A 22511-nucleotide genomic window follows, 5' to 3' on the forward strand; every position below is an offset into this window, starting at 1 on the left:
TATGTGCGTAGGATACCTACTGTTGTGCTGTGGAAGTATGTGCGGAGCAAGTATAAAATGGATGTCTTTGTATAATGGACTTCAGAACGTTCTCTGAATAAACTGTACTAACCTTTTGCATAAGATGAGTCTTTGCCTAATTATTATTAAACCCATGGTCTTACAAACCTCTGGGATTGGTCAAAGCTATTGATTGTTAGTTATTATCATTGGGACTGAAAATTCTCTTGACACTTTTTCAAACAGAAATTTGCATCCTGTAGCTCTAACTCCCAAAAGTTTTGGGACACTGTAAAGTCCACGGAGAACAAGAGCACCTCCTCCCAGCTGCCCACTGCACTGAGGTAGTGACACGGTCCCCACCGATAAATCCATGATAATCGAAAATTTCAATAAGCATTTCTCTACGGCTGGCCATGCTTTCCTCCTGGCTACCCTACCCCGCCCAACAGCTCCGCACCCCTCGCAGCTACTTGCCCAAGCCTCCCCAGCTTCTCCTTCACCCAAATCCAGATCGCAGATGTTCTGAAAGAGCTGCAAAACCTGGACCCGTACAAATCAGCTGGGCTAGACAATCTGGACCCTTTCTTTCTAAAATTATCCGCGCCATTGAACTTATGATAGGACAGGGAGTACTTCTCAAGGTTTCCCTAATCTCGGGGGAATGGAACTGTCGGCTGGGTAGTGATACACAGTGGTGAGAACTCTGGTGAAGGATACAACTCACCTACTGTTTGTGTGTATGTATGTGCGTAGGATACCTACTGTTGTGCTGTGGAAGTATGTGCGGAGCAAGTATAAAATGGATGTCTTTGTATAATGGACTTCAGAACGTTCTCTGAATAAACTGTACTAACCTTTTGCATAAGATGAGTCTTTGCCTAATTATTATTAAACCCATGGTCTTACAAACCTCTGGGATTGGTCAAAGCTATTGATTGTTAGTTATTATCATTGGGACTGAAAATTCTCTTGACACTTTTTCAAACAGAAATTTGCATCCTGTAGCTCTAACTCCCAAAAGTTTTGGGACACTGTAAAGTCCACGGAGAACAAGAGCACCTCCTCCCAGCTGCCCACTGCACTGAGGTTAGGTGACACGGTCCCCACCGATAAATCCATGATAATCGAAAATTTCAATAAGCATTTCTCTACGGCTGGCCATGCTTTCCTCCTGGCTACCCCTACCCCGCCCAACAGCTCCGCACCCCTCGCAGCTACTTGCCCAAGCCTCCCCAGCTTCTCCTTTACCCAAATCCAGATAGCAGATGTTCTGAAAGAGCTGCAAAACCTGGACCCGTACAAATCAGCTGGGCTAGACAATCTGGACCCTTTCTTTCTAAAATTATCCGCCGCCATTGTTGCAACCCCTATTACCAGTCTTTCATTTCGTCCGAGATCCCTAAAGATTGGAAAGCTGCCGCGGTCATCCCCCTCTTCAAAGGGGGTGACACTCTACACCCAAACTGTTACAGACCTATATCCATCCCGCCCTTCCTTTCTAAAGTCTTTGAAAGCCAATTAATAAACAGATAACTGACCATTTCGAATCCCACCGTACCTTCTACGCTGTGCATTCCGGTTTCCGAGCTGGTCACGGGTGCACCTCAGCCACGCTCAAGGTACTAAACGATATCATAACCGCCATCGATAAAAGACAGTACTGTGCAGCCATCTTCATCGACCTGGCCAAGGCTTTCGACTCTGTCAATCACCGTATTCTTATCGGCAGACTCAATAGCCTTGGTTTCTCAAATGACTGCCTCGCCTGGTTCACCAACTACTTCTCAGATAGAGTTCAGTGTGTAAAATCGGAGGGCCTGTTGTCCGGACCTCTGGCAGTCTCTATGGGGGTACCACAGGGTTCAATTCTCGGGCCGACTCTTTTCTCTGTATATATCAACGATGTCGCTCTTGCTGTGGGTGATTCCCTGATCCACCTCTACGCAGACGACACCATTCTGTATACACCTGGCCCTTCTTTGGACACTGTGTTAACTAACCTCCAAACGAGCTTCAATGCCATACAACACTCCTTCCGTGGCCTCCAACTGCTCTTAAACACTAGCAAAATCAAATGCATGCTTTTCAACCGTTCGCTGCCCGCACCCGCCAGCCCGACTAGCATCACTACTCTGGACGGTTCTAACCTAGAATACGTGGACAACTACAAATACTTAGGTGTCTGGCTAAACTGTAAACTCTCCTTCCAGACTCATATCAAACATCTCCAATCCAAAATCAAATCTAGAATCGGCTTCCTATTTCGCAACAAAGCATCCTTCATTCATGCTGCCAAATATACCCTCGTAAAACTGACTATCCTACCGATCCTTGACTTCAACGATGTCATTTACAAAATAGCCTCCAACACTCTACTCAGCAAACTGGTTGTAGTCTATCACAGTTATCACAGTGCCATCCGTTTTGTCACCAAAGCCCCATATACTACCCACCACTGCGACCTGTATGCTCTCGTTGGCTGGCCCTCGATTCATATTCATCGCCAAACTCACTGGCTCAAGGTCTATAAGTCTTTGCTAGGTAAAGCCCCACCTTATCTCAGCTCACTGGTCACCATAGCAGCACCCACCCGTAGCACGCACTCCAGCAGGTATATTTCACTGGTCACCCTCAACGCCAATTCCTCCTTTGGTCGCCTTTCCTTCCAGTTCTCTGCTGCCAATGATTGGAACGAACTGCAAAAATCACTGAAGACTCATATCTCCCTCACTAACTTTAAGCACCAGGTGTCAGAGCAGCTCACAGATCACTGCACCTGTACATAGCCCATCCAACTACCACATCCCCATACTGTTATTTTAAATGTTTTGCTCCTTTGCACCCCATTATCTCTACTTGCACATTCATCTTATGCACATCTATCACTCCAGTCTCTATCACTCCAGTGTTTAATTGCTAAATTGTAATTATTTCGCCACTATGGCCTATTTATTGCCTTACCTCCCTTATCTTACCTCATTTGCACACATTGTATATATACTTTTTTTCTCTATTGTGTTATTGACTGTATGTTTTGTTTATTCCATGTGTAACTCTGTGTTGTTGTTTATGTCGCACTGCTTTGCTTTATCTTGGCCAGGTCGCAGTTGTAAATGAGAACTTCTGTTCTCAACTGGCCTACCTGGTTAAATAAAAAATAAAAGTCTGTAAACAATTGTTGGAAAAATTACTTGTGTCATGCACAAAGTAGATGTCCTAACCGACTTGCCAAAACTAAAGTTTGTTAACAAGAAATTTGTGGAGTGGTTGAAAAACGAGTTTCAATGACTCCAACCTAGGTGTATGGAAACTTCCAACTTCAACTGTATGTAAATAAGGTATTTTCAAAAATGTCTAAAAACCTGTTTTCACTTTGTCATTAATGGGCATTGCGTGTAGATTGATAATTCATTTTTATTTATTTAATACATTTTAGAAAAAGGCTGTAACGTAACAAAATGTGGAAAAAGTCAAGGGGTCTGAACACTTTCCGTATGCACTGTAAGTCTCAGATACTCTTATGTTAGGTGTTGACACCAAGTTAAAAACCCAAATCACATACTGTACGGTAATTCGTCATAAAACTGATGAAAGCAGCAGTGGTGCATATTTGTTGTCACAGGAATTGAGGTCCAAACTATTCCCGACACAAGACCAATGTTGATTGGGGGGGATTTCTGTGAAAACCATTGATTTATCACTACTTTATTTTGGCACCATAACAATGAGCACTAAGGCAGGCCCAGTGACTGTAAATAGAAACACCTTGAATCAAGATGAAAGAGCACTGGAACACATCTCCAGCACTTCATAAGAGAAAGACATTCTCCCTTCTCCCGTAGTGTCTGCTAAAACAAACACAGTAATCATGTCACAGGAACGTGGCCAGATCACTGCAGCATAAACATTTATTTCCAGGGGGAAAATGGAGGCAAACAACACCCATTGCCATGGTTTCACAAACCCGCTTGGTTTTCATTTGTGCTCTTAAGAAAGGCGGAAGAGAAAAAAACACCTTTGATGGCGATTCACTAGCAAGTGAATATTTTCTACTGAGCAGCTCACATGGCTGGAGAAGCACATTCTCTCCAAGTGTAATGGACGGCTGCTTATGTTAGCTGTTGATGGAAAACTATCACATCTCATTTTTGGTAAAAAATATTGGATGATATCTTGTGAGGTCATTTGGTCCTTATGCAACAATTGAATGTTTATGGAAAATGTTTTTTTGAATAAGATGGATGGGATGACTCGATCATTCTTACTCTTTCTGTGTGTTGAAGAAGAGTGTTCTATGGATGGACTTTAGAGCTCTCCATTGCATTTCTGCATTTAGAGGGCTAACAATTGCCATACACGTCTTCTAAGTTAACTTTCATTATGGGCTTCAAATGCATTTCCCATGGAAAGCTGGCAACACTTTCTCCACTAAATCCCTGCCACAAAGCAAAAAGGCAAAAAATATGTTATTCATGAACTCAAATTATCGTTCCTTTAAAAGTACCCAAAGCCTACAGTTCAAAAGTGTAGAATTACTTTTGTTTCAATAAAGAGGTTGGGACAAATGAAAACCCAAATATATTTCCTTTACAATCCTGTTTCCACAAGAAACACAGATCCTTTCACATACTGTGAGAGAAAACAGCTGAGAATAGTCTAAAAATCACACCCTTATTCCTTCTGATAAGGTAAGAATACTACCCCCAACAACTGTGCTGCTTATTTCAGGAAAACTATTGCTAAGCAGTTTTTCAGCACAATTTCAAGTACTTCACTAAGACAGAGATGAAAGGTTTCTTATGGCCAGTAAAATGGTAATCCATTGACATAGCTTGGTAATTTAATACACTGGAGTAATCCTACGTGATGTATTTGTGTTGGTGAAGTTCTCTTACCAGGATGTGTGTGAGGACGATCTTGATGAGCGGAGACCCAGACAGGTTGACGGACAGGGCAGGCGATGGCTCCACCTTCAGTGAGATGAGGAAACTGGCCACCTGGATCTTATGGTCTTTGAAATCAGCTGCCTCGTTGATCCTGAGAGAGAGAGATGATACAGAATGTCACTCGAACACCAATAAGAGCTCTGCTGGGGTGTTCTATCTACACAGTAGTGTCACAGAGTGCTCAGAACAGTAGCATGGGAGTGGGACTGATACATCTGTCAACGTCATCAATCACAGTGAAAACACAGCATCTCAACAGGAGCTTTTCTAGGTCAATGTAAGTGACGATAGGTTGTAGAGGCAACACCCCCATATCATTGTGCAGACGGACATTCTCACCCACTGGGGAGTGAAACAAAACCATTATGAACTAACCTCACCATCAATTGTAAAAGAAACGTGTTTATCATTATTTATCCGCTTTACTGAGAAACTCATTTAGAACAAAGTATATTGTTATATATTGTTGCAGAAGCAGATTGTGCCTTAAAACTTATACATATTACATTTAGAGCTGGATTCTGAAGAGGCAGTCAAAGTTACTGAGGGCCACAATATAGTCAGTCCAACTTATTGAGCATAAAAGACACAATTATGCCATTGATGAAGTCTCCCAGTTACTACATGTTTTAAAGCAAACAAGATTGTTTAGTACTATACCACTTAATTACTTTAATCAAATTCCAAGTCATGCAAAGAATAAATGTCACAGCATTATCGAAATACGCATCCCCTATTGATGGGGAAAGAAGTATGGAGTCAAGTTCCTGTATGAAGTTAATGGCAGGGTGTATCAATCAGTGGAGGTTAAGTGGTGAGATGAGAGACAGCCTGGTGGGAGACTGATAAGGACTGGCCCCAGGCATGATCCGTTCTTGACGACAGGAAACAGGGGCGCCTCTCCACCAGGGGAGACACACAGGAAGTGATCCTGGCTGACGCTCAGAGCGCTTAGTGCCGTAACATCCCTTAGATTATCTGAGATCACTTCTTCTCAATGGTGGTAATTCATAATTGCGCGGCGTGCAAAGTAAACAATTTTGTTTATTGCGTACTTTTCGGACTAGTCTAATTCCAAACAGATGATTCGACAACCTCAAGCCTTTTCAACTAAATGCTTATAAATGAGAATATGACATGACTTTTTGCAGGCCCTGAACTAGGTTTGCTGTCTACTGTACTGTATATGATACTGTCACGCCCTGACCTTAGAGATCCTTATTTATTCTCTATGTTTGGTTAGGTCAGGGTGTGACTTGGGTGGGAGATTCTATGTTTTCTATTTCTTTGTTGTTTTTGCCATGTGTGGTTCCCAATCAGAGGCAGCTGTCTATCGTTGTCTCTGATTGGGGATCATACATAAGTTGTGATCTTCCGTTTGGGTTTTGTGGGGAATTATTTTCTGTTTAGCTGTTTTTGTTGCCTGACAGAACTGTGCGCTTTCGTTTTTTCTACTTTGTTATTTCGTTGCGGTGTTCAGTTTATTAAAAATCATGAACGCCTACCACGCTGCACCTTGGTCTCGTTCTTCATCCGACGAGTGCCGTTATAGATACTAGTAAATGGTTCATAATTCATACACAGAGAGCATTCCTGTTTGGTATGATCATGGCTCTTTATGTGTCTTCCCATCCCCCTTACCTGGTCCTGAGGGGGCTGATCCCTGTGTAGTAGTTGTGCATGTTGTGGTAGAACACACCCACAATGGTGGTTTGGGCTAAGAGGGAGAGAGGGGGAGATGATAGAGGGAGGGGGGAGATGTTAAGGAGGGGGGAGGGAAGGAGAGGAGAGAGGGGTCAAAGGTGAAACACAGACCCACAGCAGGGCTGAGAATGTGATGAGGAGCTGCTAAAATGCTCACAGGGAGTGGAACTTAATTAACACGGCCTCGCTGCCTCAGGTTGGCATTCTCTGACTAATGGGAGAGCTGTATGCTCACACACGGGTGAGACGGAGGGTTACCACAGACCACATGTGTGTTGGGAAATGATGCAAGTCACAGTGCCATAACTGAAACAGTACAGCAGGAGGCCTGTGGCCTGCTCCTATGCACTACCCCTACCACCCAGTCCCACCTAAACAATGACAACTAGAGAGGGATGTGAAGTACTTGAGGGTGAAAAAAAACCTTTTTCATTAAATCAAATCTACCTCACTGAGTAAGAAAAAAAAAGGTATTGAAAATACATAGGCCCATACTTGCATTCTAAATAGTAGGCATGCGAAAATATAAAGTTTAATAGTATGTCAAATTTAGAAAATTGCGTATGCTTTAAATGCCAGGATGTTATACTCATTTCAGCTTTTCATGTAGTAGAATTCACTGCACACTTTTGAAGAAGAGAATCGTCTATTCAGACGTGTGTTTGACATCAGCTGATAATGAGACAAGGGGAGGTGCTTTACCCAAATGAACGAATGGCGGGAATTAACGCAATTGCGCATTAGATGAGGCATTCTCAGAATGGGGGAGCCTAGTATGTTGATATTTTGTACTAAACAGTACGTTCTAAATAGTATGTAGTTCGATTAGAACACATATCATTTAGTAAGTAGTAGGCAAGATAGATTTCGGACACGGCCATTGTATATGAAGGTAACCATTATGTCAAGGTTTTTAATGTAATGCTCTTTGTATGTAATGAGTGTAATGCCCCTTACCAGACCCTTTGAGAGATCAGCTGGTGGCCAGTTTGCCTATAGACATAATACATCTGCAACTTTTTATTAATACTTGGAAGTATCTCAGTCCAAGTGGATTTCWTTTTTTTTTCTGCACTTAATTGGCTTATAAAAGCTCCACTTGGTGCCTTTAATACTGTATACCATGTGTCAGGATGCACAATGTTACATTAACTCAATCTAGGAGCTTAGGTTGTCAGCAGTAACATTTATATTCCATTTCTGATAATGGTGCTTTAATAGATTATTTAAATTATTGTTTTAAATGTTAGTGTAGCAACACAGTGCGTTTGGGGGCCAGGTGGAGCCAAGTGGATCTGACCCGAACACAAGTCAAACAAACACAGTTTTAATACTGCCATAATTACTGCCTAACCAGCACTCACAGCGCAGATAAGAGTGAACTAAGCTCTTTCTCTTGGCAGAAACAGTGTGCAGATCTAATGAGAAGTATTTATTCAAATTCAATCCAAGGAAGCTGTGTGCTGAGGAGGAGTAAGAGTCGGACACAAAAGAAAGATGAGCCTATGCTATATTCTAGCAGTGTAATATGCAAGACAAAATAGGAATTACTTTGAGAGAGTAAGTATGTAAATGTATAGTATGTTCGTAGAAAAAGAGTGAAATGGGATGTAGGGAACTCACACTGCATGGTGAATGCCTCGCCAGGCACTGAGATGTAGTTCTTTCCTTGCGTGGGGAAGCGGTAGAGTGGAAGATTGTAGTTCTGTGGGATCTTCATTAGAGAGTAATCTGTTCGGGTCAGAGGTTAGAAACAGAGAGGGACCACTGCGAGTGTTTAACTAACTCCAACACCAGGCCTGGAGGGTTCTGACTGGGAGCCAAAGGCACAGTGTTATCTAGTGGTGATGATGATTTATGTGCAGATCAAAGATTTGACTTAGCCCCTGGGAGAGAGATGATGCAAGCTTGTCTACAGGCAAACAAAAATATTGTGCACAAATGGGGTCTGTTGAAAGGACCATGGTTATCTAAGCTTTTGGGGAACCCAGGAAATGCAAACATGTAGTGTATTCAAGGGTTTAAAACGCTTCTAAAGTTTGTAATTTCCACTTTAAAATGTCAGACTTGATTTGCCCTAAAAAAAATGGTAACCCATACACAAATGTGTAATTAATTATACTCCACAAAACAATTCACATTTCCTGTTGTTATAGGATAATTTTTCTGCTGTAGCATACTGGCTTAAATTAAGATCCTACATCTGTAGGGTCTCTAACACTCTGTTTACAGTTAGACACTACAGTGTGTCAGTACAGTACAGTCAGGACTGGAGAGAGTTGAGTCACCATGGTACTAACCTGCTACAAAGGACTTTCCTCCCAGTGAGATGAGAGAGTGAGGGCTGGGGCTGGACTCCAGGCTGGACACCATCTGGACCATCACTTTGTCCACTGTCTCAATCAGCCCACTGACCACAGGGGTGGACTCCTGCTCCGAATGGTCCAGTAACAACATTCACACTCACAGAGATACACTGACAACTTACTGTATTTTTGYAAGTTTTTGAGAGTTGGTAAATTATCATTGATATAGACCATAAAACCATGTAGTTACTGTACATGCTTTAAGAGTGTTATCAGCTGGGAGTGGGACTATATATACACAGAGGTGGGACCAAGTCACTATTATTCGAGTCACAAGCAAATCTCACATCACAAGGTCAGAGTCTCAAGTCGAGTCCCAAATAGAATGGYTTGAGTCTCGAGTCAAGTACAAGTCGTGCATTCTAAGAGCAAGACAAGTCAAGCCGAGTCACAAGTTTTTTCAAATCAATTCTCAAGTCAAGTAAAAAAACYATCTATACATGCAAACAGACATTGGGACTATAAGGTTCCATCTGACATCCATCTGCCATTTTTGTCTGTGTGTAATGAACACAAGGGAGACAGAGAGCTGGTTTCAAGTGCAGGGCGCAGCAGGTGTTTAATGTAAAGGACCACAGGAGGAGGCAGGTAGCTGGGTCCAGGGGCAGGCAGCAGGTCATACACAGCGGGTCCAAAAGGCAACAGTACAGGCAGGGACAAGGCTAGTAACGTTGTCCYGGAGATCAGGCAATAGGTTGATAACAGGAAATCCGATAGGCTAAGGTACAGGCAGGGAATAGGCAAAAGGCATCGTTAGTGAGGCAGGCAAAAACTATCATACACGGGAGGCGTAAATGACGGGAAAAACAAAGCTCGGAAGAGAAGTGTGTCAAAAACAAACAATACCTCAAAAAGAAGGGGTGCAAAGAACTGAACTAAATAGTGTGTGATAATGACATATTGCTGTGTGAACAGGTGATCAGAATTRGGGTGATTGGGATCTGGAGAGTGAGCTGCATTCAGGGGATCTACTTGTTGGAGAGAGTGAGCTGGAAAGTGGGCTGGAAAATGAGCTGCATTCAGGGGATCTATGTGTCTGAGAGTGTGAGTTGGAASCAGACGTTACACTGTGAAGTTAGTTCTATCTGCATAAACATTTGAAGTTGGTGCTATAAGGTTCTATCTGCAATCCAATCACAAGCCTGAACAATATAGATGGACCAATCAGAACACATGTCTTTTCCATCTCCCTCTTATGGTCTAGGCTAGTCTAGTCAGCAATAATGGCACTCGGGCAACAACAGAAAAACACTGTCAGAAAGCTTAAAGTAAATGATTGTTGTTCAGTAATGACAGTAATTCGTCTGATGATCTTAATTTATTTCATAATGCATTTGATGATGAGTACTGACTATCTTGGTAAAATAGTGATATTTTACAATTTATGTATTCAAATGGCTGCAGTCTTCTTTCTAATTCAGAAGTGTTAGATAGAACCTTTCAGAACATTTCAGAGCCATAAGGTACAAATGATTTACACATGTCTCAGGATTTTGATACTCTGTACTTTAGATACTTTTAAGGTGAGGACCTCAACGGGTTATGAAAGAACAATTCACTACAAAACAGTTCTGAGATCTGGTATGTGAAATCTTTGATGCTCAATATCTCAGAACTATGCGTTGCGTAGATAGAACCTTATAGGCAAGGTCACGAAACCTTAGTTTATTTATTGAGGTTATCAGACAGCCCTTTACATTATTTAGTCTACAACACATTTTGATTATGTAATAATACATTTTAAAAACAAATTCCAAATGCAAGCTTCATGAGTAAATGATACATTTCAAGCAATTTTGACACACCAAAAGACCAGTCGGCCTATGCTAGTAATTGTTGCCACCAATGTGAAGGAGCCAAAACTTTAACTTTGCTGGAGTATTGAAACACATCATCCTGAGATGTTTTGAAACATTACATGGTATATTGTAACACCACTTAATCAAGTGTTGTGCAACACCTTGCCAGGGACTGGGAGCATTACCAGAAAAGGTTGAAAATACAATTTTGGTGTTTCGAGCTCTGTTTAGTGCAGAATTATACACCTTCTCTTTTGGTGTTGTTTCCTCTCGCTAAAGCTTCTAAACACTATTATGGTGTTTAAAATCCTGTCTAGTTCAGAATTAGATCATTTCTTATTTTAATGTTCAACATTGATTTATGTATCTGATCATTTGCCAGTTTAACCCATTTTAGCAGGCACAGTGCTCAATCCATCAGCAGTAATTAGAGGTTTTACAGTAAACATTGCAGGATACTYTATTTGCCTCTACCATTAAAAGTTGGAAATGTGGGAATGTGTCATCTCATCATTGCATGTCATTTTGCCTGATGGTTTTGAAAGCTGTTCATCATGATCCATTACAACTCATGGCATAACATGGTGCTTAATACTAACACTAATACCGGCCGATAGGTAGCCTAGTGGTTAGAGTGTTGGGTCAGTAACTGAAAGGTCGCTGGTTTGAATTCCTGAGCCGACAAGGTGAAAAATCTGTTGATGTGCCCTTGAAGGCACTTAACCCTAATTTGCTCCAGGGGTGCCGACCCTGTAAAACGACACATTTCACTGCAGCTATCCAGGTGTCTGTAACAATAGTATTTTTTACATAGAACTATACATTTTTCTTTCTTCAAACATGCATACAACATTGTGTAAAATAATCATTAAGTCAGAAATGTTTTAATTACTCACAATCCTGTAAAAACTGAGCCATGTGGCAAAATAGGAAGTGCAAGGAGATTAAAWCCAGACTTCCAATGAGTTCAATAACAACATTTTCTCAATCTTTGCTTATCCTCATAAAATATATTTACATTTTGAGCAAAATATTATGTTGGATTTATTCCCCCCAAAAATGGGTCAAATTAAATAAASAAATAATTGAAATGACTTGCATTCATTTATTAGGTTTACAGTATGTTATTTTTATTTAAAAAAATTATATTTCAATTCACCACAGAATATTTTTTTACAGTGTGGCTGTGTTGTTGAGTGTAAAATTCCAATGAAATTCCAATGAAATGTCGTCGTACCATCTTACTAAGATGTTCAATTCAATTCCCGCTTTCGCCTGTCCCACTTCCACTCCTTCTCTGTCTCCTCCTGTTTCTAAAAATCWATCAATATTTAGGCTATAAACCATTTGCAGTTCTCCATTTGATTGTATGAGGCACCATTTTGTGTGTGTTTGATGCTGCTTTTACATGCACTGAAACCCCACTCTCTGAAAACACTAATATTCAGATTGAATAACCACTTTGGGTGTTTCAGAATACTTCTATTCTGTTTTTAAAACTTTGTGTATCATAATACTGACATTGGGTTTAAATTCAAACACTCTTCAAACACCAGATCTCAGCTTAGGTGCACTACTTTTCATAGTTTCATTACACAATCACAGTGTTTTGAGTCTTTCTATTTTTACAGTGTATAGCTAGCTGTACAGCAAATCAGCAAATTGTTCGCTAGTTCAGTGGTTCTCAAACATTTTGAGCCGCGATCCCAAAAAGGAGTGGTTCAATGCTTGCGACCCCCGCACACGTYCACAATCGCTGAGCAAATGTAGCCTGTCATTAKAGCCATAAACGGTGATACAWTTTCCAAATGCGAGATAAAGAAAGTGTGTTTTACACCTGCATTTTGAGCTGAAAGTCATTCATGTTAGCAGTCAATATCAACTAGGGATATCATCAGACCCGCTGGAGGATGACATGCCTGAGGGAGCATTTTAAATCAATTTGGAGCCCTAATAAAACAAGGTAGATTGGTCATACAGTTGTTCAAATGTATCTGAAATGTAGCCGTACACATCAATACCATTGTTTTATATAATAACACAAGAAAGATATGTGCTCCACTATGAAATACTGTACAACTGTATCCGAAATGCAGCGTAGCTGCCATAGACCTACACATAATTTGTGCACAGAACAGCTCGACACGATGAGCACCACTAGGCTATCAAAGATTCTTACAGGCTTCATAGCTTAAACTTCAATCAGTACAACTGTAGGCTACATTTCTGTTGAATTTGTGACACTACGCAATGAGCTTAACCTACAGTAAGCAATATTTTCTGTGGGCGTGTTTCAGAAAAGCTAACTAAATCAAACAAAGTGCATATTTTATATTCATAGCTGATGTGAAATTTCCTACATGACAGCACCCAATTTGAATCTGCCACGAATAAGATTAAATGCCCATTCAGAGGGCAACACACACCCACATGCTATAGGAAGAGAGCAGAGCGATAAAGTAGGCTGTGTCGTTTTCATAGTATTGACATAACTTTTACAGTAGCCTATCACACAATGACTGTAATGCAAATGAATGATAACAGAGTCAACGTTTGCCTACTTCTTTTAGTAGGCTACACACGGTATTGGTCCTATACTACTGCGACATACAAAATGTACAAAAATGTAGGCCTATCTGAAATGCAGCCATATACACAACAACTGCCATTTAGCACACAAGAAAGCATGTGATGTTGAAGAGAAGCCCCATGAAGACTTATAGCCCAAGATGAGCTCATTAAAAAAGCACACACRTTAACCATCGATTCAGGACCATGGACAAAAGGCTACCTACCACCAGTCAGTGGGATGAAATTATGCAATGCCAATTTCAGCATCCCTGAAGTGGACAACAAGGACAATAGCAAAAAGCTTTGGAGCACCTTAAATTAAATTTCGGGCAAAAAGGCAAACTCAGCTCCATCAGTCATTGAGCCAGATGGCTCATTCATCACAAAACCCACTGACATTGCCAATTACTTTAATTAATTTTTTCATTGGCAAGATTAGCAAATGCTGACATTACACATCCAAGTATAATTATGAAAGACAAGCATTGTAATTTTGAATTCCATAAAGTGAGTGTGGAAGAGGTGAAAAAATTGTTGTCTATCAACAATAACAAGCCACCGGGGTCTGACAACTTGGATGGAAAACTACTGGGGATAACAGAGGATGATATTGCCACTCCTATTTGACATATGTTCAATCTAAGCCTACTAGAAAGTGTGTGCGCTCAGGCCTGGAGGGAAGCAAAATAAATTCCACTACCCAAGAATAGTAAAGACCCCTTTACTGTTTCAAATATCCGACCAATCACCCTGTTACCAACCCTTAGTAAACGTTTGGAAAAAATTGTGTTTGACCTGAAACAATGGTATTTTACTGTAAACAAATTGACAACAGACTTTATGCACGCTTATAGGGAAGGACATTCAACAAGCACTGAACTTAAACAAATGACTGATGATTGGATGAGAGAAAATTATGATAAAAAGATTATGGGAGCTGTTTTGTTAGACTTCAGTGCGTCTTTTGACATTATCGATCATAGTTCTGATGGAAAAACATATGTGTTATGGCTTTACACCCCCTGCTATATTGTGGATAAAGAGTTACCAGTCTAATAGAACACAGAGGGTGTTCTTTAATGGAAGCCTCGCCAAAATAATCCAGGTTGAATCAGGAATTCCCCAGGGCAGCTGTGTAGGCCCCTTACATTTTTCAATATTTACTAATGACATGCCACTGGCTTGAGTAAAGCCAGAGTGTCTATGTTAGCAGATGACTCAACACTATACACGTCAGCTACTACAGCGAGTGAAATCACTGTAACACTTAACCTTTCTAGGAGATGCGTTCCGCTAGCGGAACCCCTGACAACATTCCGCTGTAAAGGCAGCGCGGGAAATTCAAAAATATATTTTTTGAAATATTTAATTTTCACACATTAACAAGTCCAATACAGCAAATGAAAGATAAACATCTTGTTAATCTACCCATCGTGTCCGATTTAAAAAATGTTTTACAGCGAAAACACAACATATGATTATGTTAGATCACCACCAAGTCCAAAAAACACACAGCCATTTTCCCAGCCAAAGATAGGAGTCACAAAAAGCAGAAGAGATAAAAATCACTAACTTTGATGATCTTCATCGGATGACACTCATAGGTCATCATGTTACACAATACATGTATGTTGTGTTCGATAATGTGCATATTTATATCCAAAAATCTCGTTTACATTGGCGCCATGTTCAGAAATGCCTCCAAAATATCCGGAGAAATTGCAGAGAGCCACATCAAAAAACAGAAATACTCATCATAAACTTTGATGAAAGATACATGTTTTACATAGAATTAAAGATCACTTGTTCTTAATGCAACCTAGTCTTCCGACTAGCTTGGAAAGACAGTACCGTGCAGTATCGAAGAGCCCTCACTGCTGCTCGATCATCCTATTTTTCCAACATAATTGAGGAAAATAAGAACATCCGAAATTTCTTTTTGATACTGTCGCAAAGCTAACTAAAAAAGCAGCATTCCCAAGTGAGGATGGCAATCACTTCAGCAGTAATAAATTCATGAACTTCTTTGAGGAAAAGATCATGATCATTAGAAAGCAAATTACGGACTCCTCTTTAAATCTGCGTATTCCTCCAAAGCTCAGCTGTCTGAGTCTGTACAACTCTGCCAGGACCTAGGATCAAGAGAGACACTCAAGTGTTTTAGTACTATATCTCTTGACACAATGATGAAAATAATCATGGCCTCTAAACCTTCAAGCTGCATACTGGACTCTATTCCAACTAAACTACTGAAAGAGCTGCTTCCTGTGCTTGGCCCTCCTATGTTGAACATAATAAACGTCTCTCTATCCACCGGATGTGTACCAAACTCACTAAAGTGGCAGTAATAAAGCTTCTCTTGAAAAAGCCAAACCTTGACCCAGAAAATATAAAAAACATCGGCCTATATCGAATCTTCCATTCCTCTCAATTTTTTTGAAAAAGCTGCTTCCTGAAGACAAACAATGTATAAGAAATGCTTCAGTCTGATTTTAGACCCCATCATAGCACTGAAACTGCACTTGTGAAAGTGTGTAAATGACCTTTTAATGGCGTCAGACCGAGGCTCTGCATCTGTCCTCGTGCTCCTAGACCTTAGTGCTGCTTTTGATACCGTCGATCACCACATTCTTTTGGAGAGATTGGAAACCCAAATTGGTCTACACGGACAGTTCTGGCCTGGTTTAGATCTTTATCTGTCGGAAAGATATCAGTTTGTCTCTGTGAATTGTTTGTCCTCTGACAAATCAACTGTACATTTCGGTGTTCCTCAGGTTCCGTTTTAGGACCACTATTGTTTTCACTATATATTTTATCTCTTGGGATGTCATTGCAAAACATAATGTTAACTTTCACTGCTATGCGGATGACACACAGCTGTACATTTCAATGAAAACATGGTGAAGCCCCAAAATTGCCCTCGCTAGAAGCCTGTGTTTCAGACATAAGGAAGTGGATGGCTGAAAACGTTCTACTTTTAAACTCGGACAAAACAGCGATGCTTGTTCTAGGTCCCAAGAAACAAAGGATCTTCTGTTGAATCTGACAATTATCTTGATGGTTGTAAAGTCGTCTCAAATAAAACTGTGAAGGACCTCGGCGTTACTCTGGACCCTGATCTCTCTTTTGACGAACATATCAAGACTGTTTCAAGGACAGCTTTTTTCATTTACGTAACATTGCAGAAATCAGAAAATTTCTGTCCAAAAATGACGCAGAAAAATTAATCCATGCTTTTGTTACTACTAGGTTAGACTACTGCAATGCTCTACTTTTTTCGGCTAACCCGGATAAAGCACTAAATAAACTTCAGTTAGTGCTAAATACGGCTGCTAGAATCCTGACTAGAACCCCAAAAAATTGATCATATTACTCCAGTGCTAGTCTCCTACACTGGCTTCCTGTTAAGGCAAGGGCTGATTCAAGGTTTTACTGCTAACCTACAAAGCATTACATGGGCTTGCTCCTATCTATCTTTCCGATTTGGTCCTACACGTACGTTACGGTCACAAGACGCAGGCCTCCTAATTGTCCCTAGAATTTCTAAGCAAACAGCTGGAGGTAGGGCTTTCTCCTATAGAGCTCATTTTATGGAATGGTCTGCCTACCCATGTGAGAGACGCAGACTCGGTGTCAACTTTTAAGTCTTTACTGAAGACTCATCTCTTCAGTGGGTCATATGATTGAGTGTAGTCTGGCCCAGGAGTGTGAAGGTGAACGGAAAGGTTCTGGAGCAACGAACCGCCCTTGCTGTCTCTGCCTGGCCGGTTCCCCTCTCTCATGGATTCTCTGCCTCTAACCCTATTACAGGGGCTGAGTCACTGGCTTACTGGTGCTCCTTCATGCTGTCCCTAGGAGGGATGCATCACTTGAGTGGGTTGAGTCACTGACATATCTTCCTGTCTGGGTTGGCGCCCCCCCTTGGGTTGTGCCGTGGCGGAGATCTTTGTGGCACTACTCGGCCTTGTCTCAGGATGGTAAGTTGGTGGTTGAAGATATCCCTCTAGTGTGTGGGGGCTATGCTTTGGCAAAGTGGGAGGGGTTAATATCCTTCCTGTTTTGGCCCTGTCCGGGTATCATCGGATGGGGCCACAGTGTCTCCTGACCCCTCCTGTCTCAGCCTCCAGTATTTATGCTGCAGTAGTTTATGTGTCGGGGGGCTAGGGTCAGTTTGTTATATCTGGAGTACTTCTCCTTCTTTTCCGGTGTCCTGTGTGAATTTAAGTATGTTCTCTCTAATTCTCTCTTTCTCTCTTTCTTTCTCTCTCTCAGAGGACCTGAGCCCTAGGACCATGCTCAGGACTACCTGGCATGATGACTCCTTGCTGTCCCCAGTCCACCTGGCCGTGCTGCTGCTCCAGTTTCAACTGTTCTGCCTGCGGCTATAGAACCTGACCTGTTCACCAGACGTGCTACCTGTTCCCAGACCTGCTGTTCTCTAACTCTCTAGAGACCGCAGGAGCGGTAGAGATACTCTTACTGATCGCTATGAAAAGCCAACTGACATTTACTCCTGAGGTGCTGACTTGCTGCACCCTCGACAACTACTGTGATTATTTTAATTTGACCCATGCTGGTCATTTATCAACATTTGAACGTCTTGGCCATGTTCTGTTATAATCTCCACCCGGCACAGCCAGAAGAGACTGGCCATCCCTCATAGCCTGGTTCCTCTCTAGGGTTTCTCCTAGGTTTTGGCCTTTCTAGGATTTTTTCCTAGCCACGTGCTTTCTACAGAACCTGTATTGCTTGCTGTTTGGAGTTTTAGGCTGGGTTTCCTGTTCAGCACTTTTTGATATATCAGCTGATGTACGAAGGGCTATATAAATACATTTGATTTGATTTGATTTGAACCGCTGTGTCAGATTTCAAAAAAACTTTACGGAAAAAGCACACCATGCAATAATCTGAGACGGCGCTCAGATATAAACAACACTTCTCCGCCATGTTGGAGTCAACAGAAATACGAAATTACATCATAAATATTACCCTTACCTTTGATGATCTTCATCAGAATGCACTCCCAGGAATCCTAGTTCCACAATAAATTGTTGTTTTGTTCGATAATGTCCATTACTTATGTCCAAGTAGCTACTTTTGCTAGCACGTTTAGTACACATGTCCAAACGCTCGCGCAGGTCCAGGCGAACGTCGGAAGAAAACTTCAAAAAGTTATATTACAGGTCGAATAAACTTGTCAAACTAAGTAGAGAATCAATCTTCAGGATGTTGTTATCATAAATATTAAATAACGTTCCAACCGGAGAATTCCTTTGTGTCTACAGAAGTAATCGAACACAAGACGATATCATGTGGAATGCGCGTGACCAGGAATTGGCACCAGACCACTGACTCAAACACCTCCCATCCGGCCCCACATCACAGTAGAGGCTCCATTCAACGTTCTACAGACTGTTGACATCTAGTGGAAGGCGTAGTGCAAACAGATCCATATCTTACTGGGATTTCAATAGGCGATGAGTTGAAAATCGACCAGCCTCAGAATTCTCACTTCCTGTTTGGATTTTTTCTCAGGTTTTTGCCWGCCATATGAGTTCTGTTATACTCACAGACATCATTCAAACAGTTTTAGAAACTTCAGAGTGTTTTATATCCAATAGTAATAATAATATGCATATATTAGCATCTGGGACAGAGTAGGAGGCAGTTCACTCTGGGCACGCTATTCATCCAAAGTGAAAATGCTGCCCCCTATCCCTAAAAAGTTAAAGAGCTGCAGTTGGTTTCAGAATGGGTGGCAAGGAATAAGTAAGTCCTAAATATTTCAAAAACTAAAAGCATTGTATTTGGGACAAATCATTCACTAAACCCTAAACCTCAACTAAATCTTGTAATAAATAATGTGAAATTGAGCAAGTTGAGGTGACTAAACTGCTTGGAGTAACCCTGGATTGTAAACTGTCATGGKAAAACACATTGATACAACAGTAGCTAAGATAGGGAGAAGTCTGTCCATAATAAAGTGCTGCTCTGCCTTCTTAACAACACTATCAACAAGGCAGGTCCTACAGGCCCTAGTTTTGTCGCACCTGGACTGCTGTTCAGTCGTGTGGTCAGGTGCCACAAAGAGGGACCTCGGAAAAATACAATTGGCTCAGAACAGGGCAGSCCTTAAATGTACACGGAGAGCTAACATTAATAATATGCATGTAAAATCTCTCATGTTTCAACGTGGAGGAGAGATTGACTTRATCACTACTTGTTTTTGTAAGAAGTGTTGACATGCTGAATGCACCGAGCTGTCTGTTTAAAAAACTAGCACACAGTTCGGACACCCATGCATACCCCACAAGACACCAAAAGTCTCTTCACAATCCCCAAGTCAAGAACAGACTATGGGAGGTGCAGGGTACTACATAGAGCCATGGCTACCTGGAACTCTATTCRCCATCAGGTAACTGATGAAAGCAGTAGAATCAGATTTTTTTTTAATAGAAAAATACGTCTTATGAAACYGCGAGGACTGTGAAGAGACACACATACAGGTATAGACAGACATACACATGATAAGATATGCACTCTACACACACGTACACATGGATTTTGTATTGCATATATGTGGTAGTAGAGTAGTGGCCTGAGAGAACACAAAGTGTTGTGAAAAGTGTTCTTTTTTATTGTATATAACTGCCTTAACTTTGCTGGACCCCAGGATCCTGAATAAATACAAATACAAATAGGAGCACCATGCCAGGGCTCACCTCTGAGCACAACCAATAGGCTACATTGGTCATTGTCCCTATACCCATAAAATAACGCAAAGCTGTATATCTATCAATAGCAATTAGACACGCAAAAGCAAGCACATATTAAGAATCACAGGTAAATTTAACATGCATTGAAGTAAAAAGCGAAGGCCTAAAGTAACTACACATTACATAAAAAAACTGCCAAACAACCAGGCATGAGGGAAAAACAATGAATTTAATATTCTGGCATGGCGTCCAGGGCCATAAAGGTTGTAGCTTACCATTTAYAAGAGCTGCAGCTTCCTCAATTATGTGTTGCACCTTATGAGAAGTGTCTGATTCCCTTCTCCTTCCTGGCGAAATGTACTTGTCAGGTCCCTCTCAAATGCCAGCTGGACAAGCTGGGCTTTTCGTTGATGTAACATACTGCGTCTGTGTTCACTGAATATGTTCTTCAGGGTGGAGAAGGCCCCAAACGTAGATGCCACCAAATATTAATCCATGTTTCAGTGCCAACAGCACAGTCAGCACTGCTGACAAAGGCCTGCCATATCTTTGAAAAACACTGAGTGGGGTCCATTTGTTGTTGTTGGCAGCAGTTGCGATTTCACTTTGCAAGAAATTTCGACTCACAATAAACTCTGCTTCCACTGGTTCAGTTTTGGTTCGATCCAACAATGGCTTGGTATTGCTCACATCCCAAACGTTTGGGCTCTTGAGATCAATGGCACACAGAGCTTCCACCCGTTGACTATTTTAATTGCGATGACATTTCCCCCAGCACGGCATCCAATGAGCTGAAAAACAGTATTTTACAGTCCCTCATTATGCTGGTCCACAGTGCTTTACAACTACTGTACATATTGTACTCTTGCAGAGTTTTACTCATGAGTCTCAGTCGTTTGCTTGGAGCCGGTGTGCTCGTGCCCTCCAGGCATGCCTCCCAAAGCTTTTCAAATTCACATCGCAGGTTTTCAATGCACCCATTCGTACAGTGTGGACAAGTTTGGCACCGGTGTGTAGATCAGTAGCTTCAAACTGCAGTAACTTGTTAGGAGGATCAAGGAACCCCAGGATTTTGTGAGTCATGTTAGAAATAAACTTAAGCTTGGCTCTGTCACTGCTTTCAATAAGCCTGTGGTCTCAAGTCTCACATCTGTGCCATATGTGCAAGTAGATTCGATTTTACCGAGCACAATTTCAAAATGACTGACACTGTGGTGAGATGGCCAGTCCAAGTAATTTCAGTTTTTCCCCAGTGTACTATGCAGTACTATGGGCTCACGAGTGGCACAGCGGTCTAAGTCACTGCAACTCAGTGCTACAGGCGTCACTACAGACCCTGTTTCGAACCAGGGCTATTTCACAACTGGCCGTGATTGGGAGTCCCATATGGCAGCGCACAATTGCCCCAGTGTCGTCCGGTTTAGGGTTTGGCCCGGGTAGGTTTGGCCCGGGTAGGTTTGGCCCGGGTAGGTTTGGCCCGGGTAGTAAGAATTTGTTCTTAACTGACTTCCCTAGTTAAATAAAACAATGAAATAAAAAGCTACTGTGTGTTTCCTAAAGAAGCTACACATATTGAAAAAGTCCTCTATCAAATCCTCAGATGACATAAGGTGCACCACAACCAAATGCAGACCTTGAACCAGGCGCTACAAAAGGCCCGCTTTCTCCCACTGAAAATGTGTATAGGGTAAGTGTCAAGACAAACCTGTGCTGGCTCCTCATCACTAAGGTTGTCAGGTGCTAGTGGCAGGGGTAACGGAGGTGCATGTGTTTGTTGTGATGTTACCCTTGTGCTGGTGCTAGGCCATGGCTCTTCTCCATCTAGTTGGTCAGCAGGCAGTGTGGGGGAGGGGTGGGTACTGCATTTGCTTCTAGGCTCCTCAACCTCGGTGGTCGGGCTAGCAGGCTGCTCGGTGAGCTCGGCATCGGTCTCGACATGATGGTCCTCAGTTTTTGTTGCTCTTGGCAGTGCCCAGCCATTTTCAGATATCCATTCTGACCAAAGCTTAGCAAACTAGCTATAATTATTCAGTGTGCCACTACCAAAACTTAATGAAGCTAGCTGTAGTTGTCTGCAATAGTGAACAACCTTTTTCCCTCTGTGAGAAAAGAAACTGTCAATTTGACCCTGCCCTGTGATCCATGAGCTTCCTAAACAAGGTAATTAAGGCGGTACCTTATGACATTGTATGGCTATATAGGTGCCCAATCAGAATGCCTTTTTGGATTTTAACTACAAAATATTACATTATTAAATCCCCCATTCCTCCCCCCTCCTCAGATCATGAGCACACATCGGCATATAGCCTCCATAGCCACGGGAAGTAGAGGTGCTAACGGTGCTGCAGCAACCCCTGATAAAATACAAATGGTAGGCTATATGTAGCCTATTAAAATAATATTTTT

The 22511-nt window shown here is 41.7% G+C and overlaps 1 protein-coding gene across 1 annotated transcript in view; it reads right to left on the reverse strand.

Moving 5' to 3' along the window:
- LOC111974910 (adhesion G-protein coupled receptor D1-like) overlaps positions 1-22511 on the reverse strand; it is a 76038-nt gene that overhangs the window by 41306 nt on the left and 12221 nt on the right. Inside the window, exon 14 of the mRNA XM_024002981.1 lies at positions 4899-5040. Within this exon, the coding sequence (XP_023858749.1) occupies positions 4899-5040 (142 nt within the window). The remainder of the gene's footprint in view (positions 1-4898; positions 5041-22511) is intronic.

Source organism: Salvelinus sp. IW2-2015, linkage group LG15 (genome assembly GCF_002910315.2).
Source record: "Salvelinus sp. IW2-2015 linkage group LG15, ASM291031v2, whole genome shotgun sequence".
Lineage (NCBI taxonomy): Eukaryota > Metazoa > Chordata > Actinopteri > Salmoniformes > Salmonidae > Salvelinus > Salvelinus sp. IW2-2015.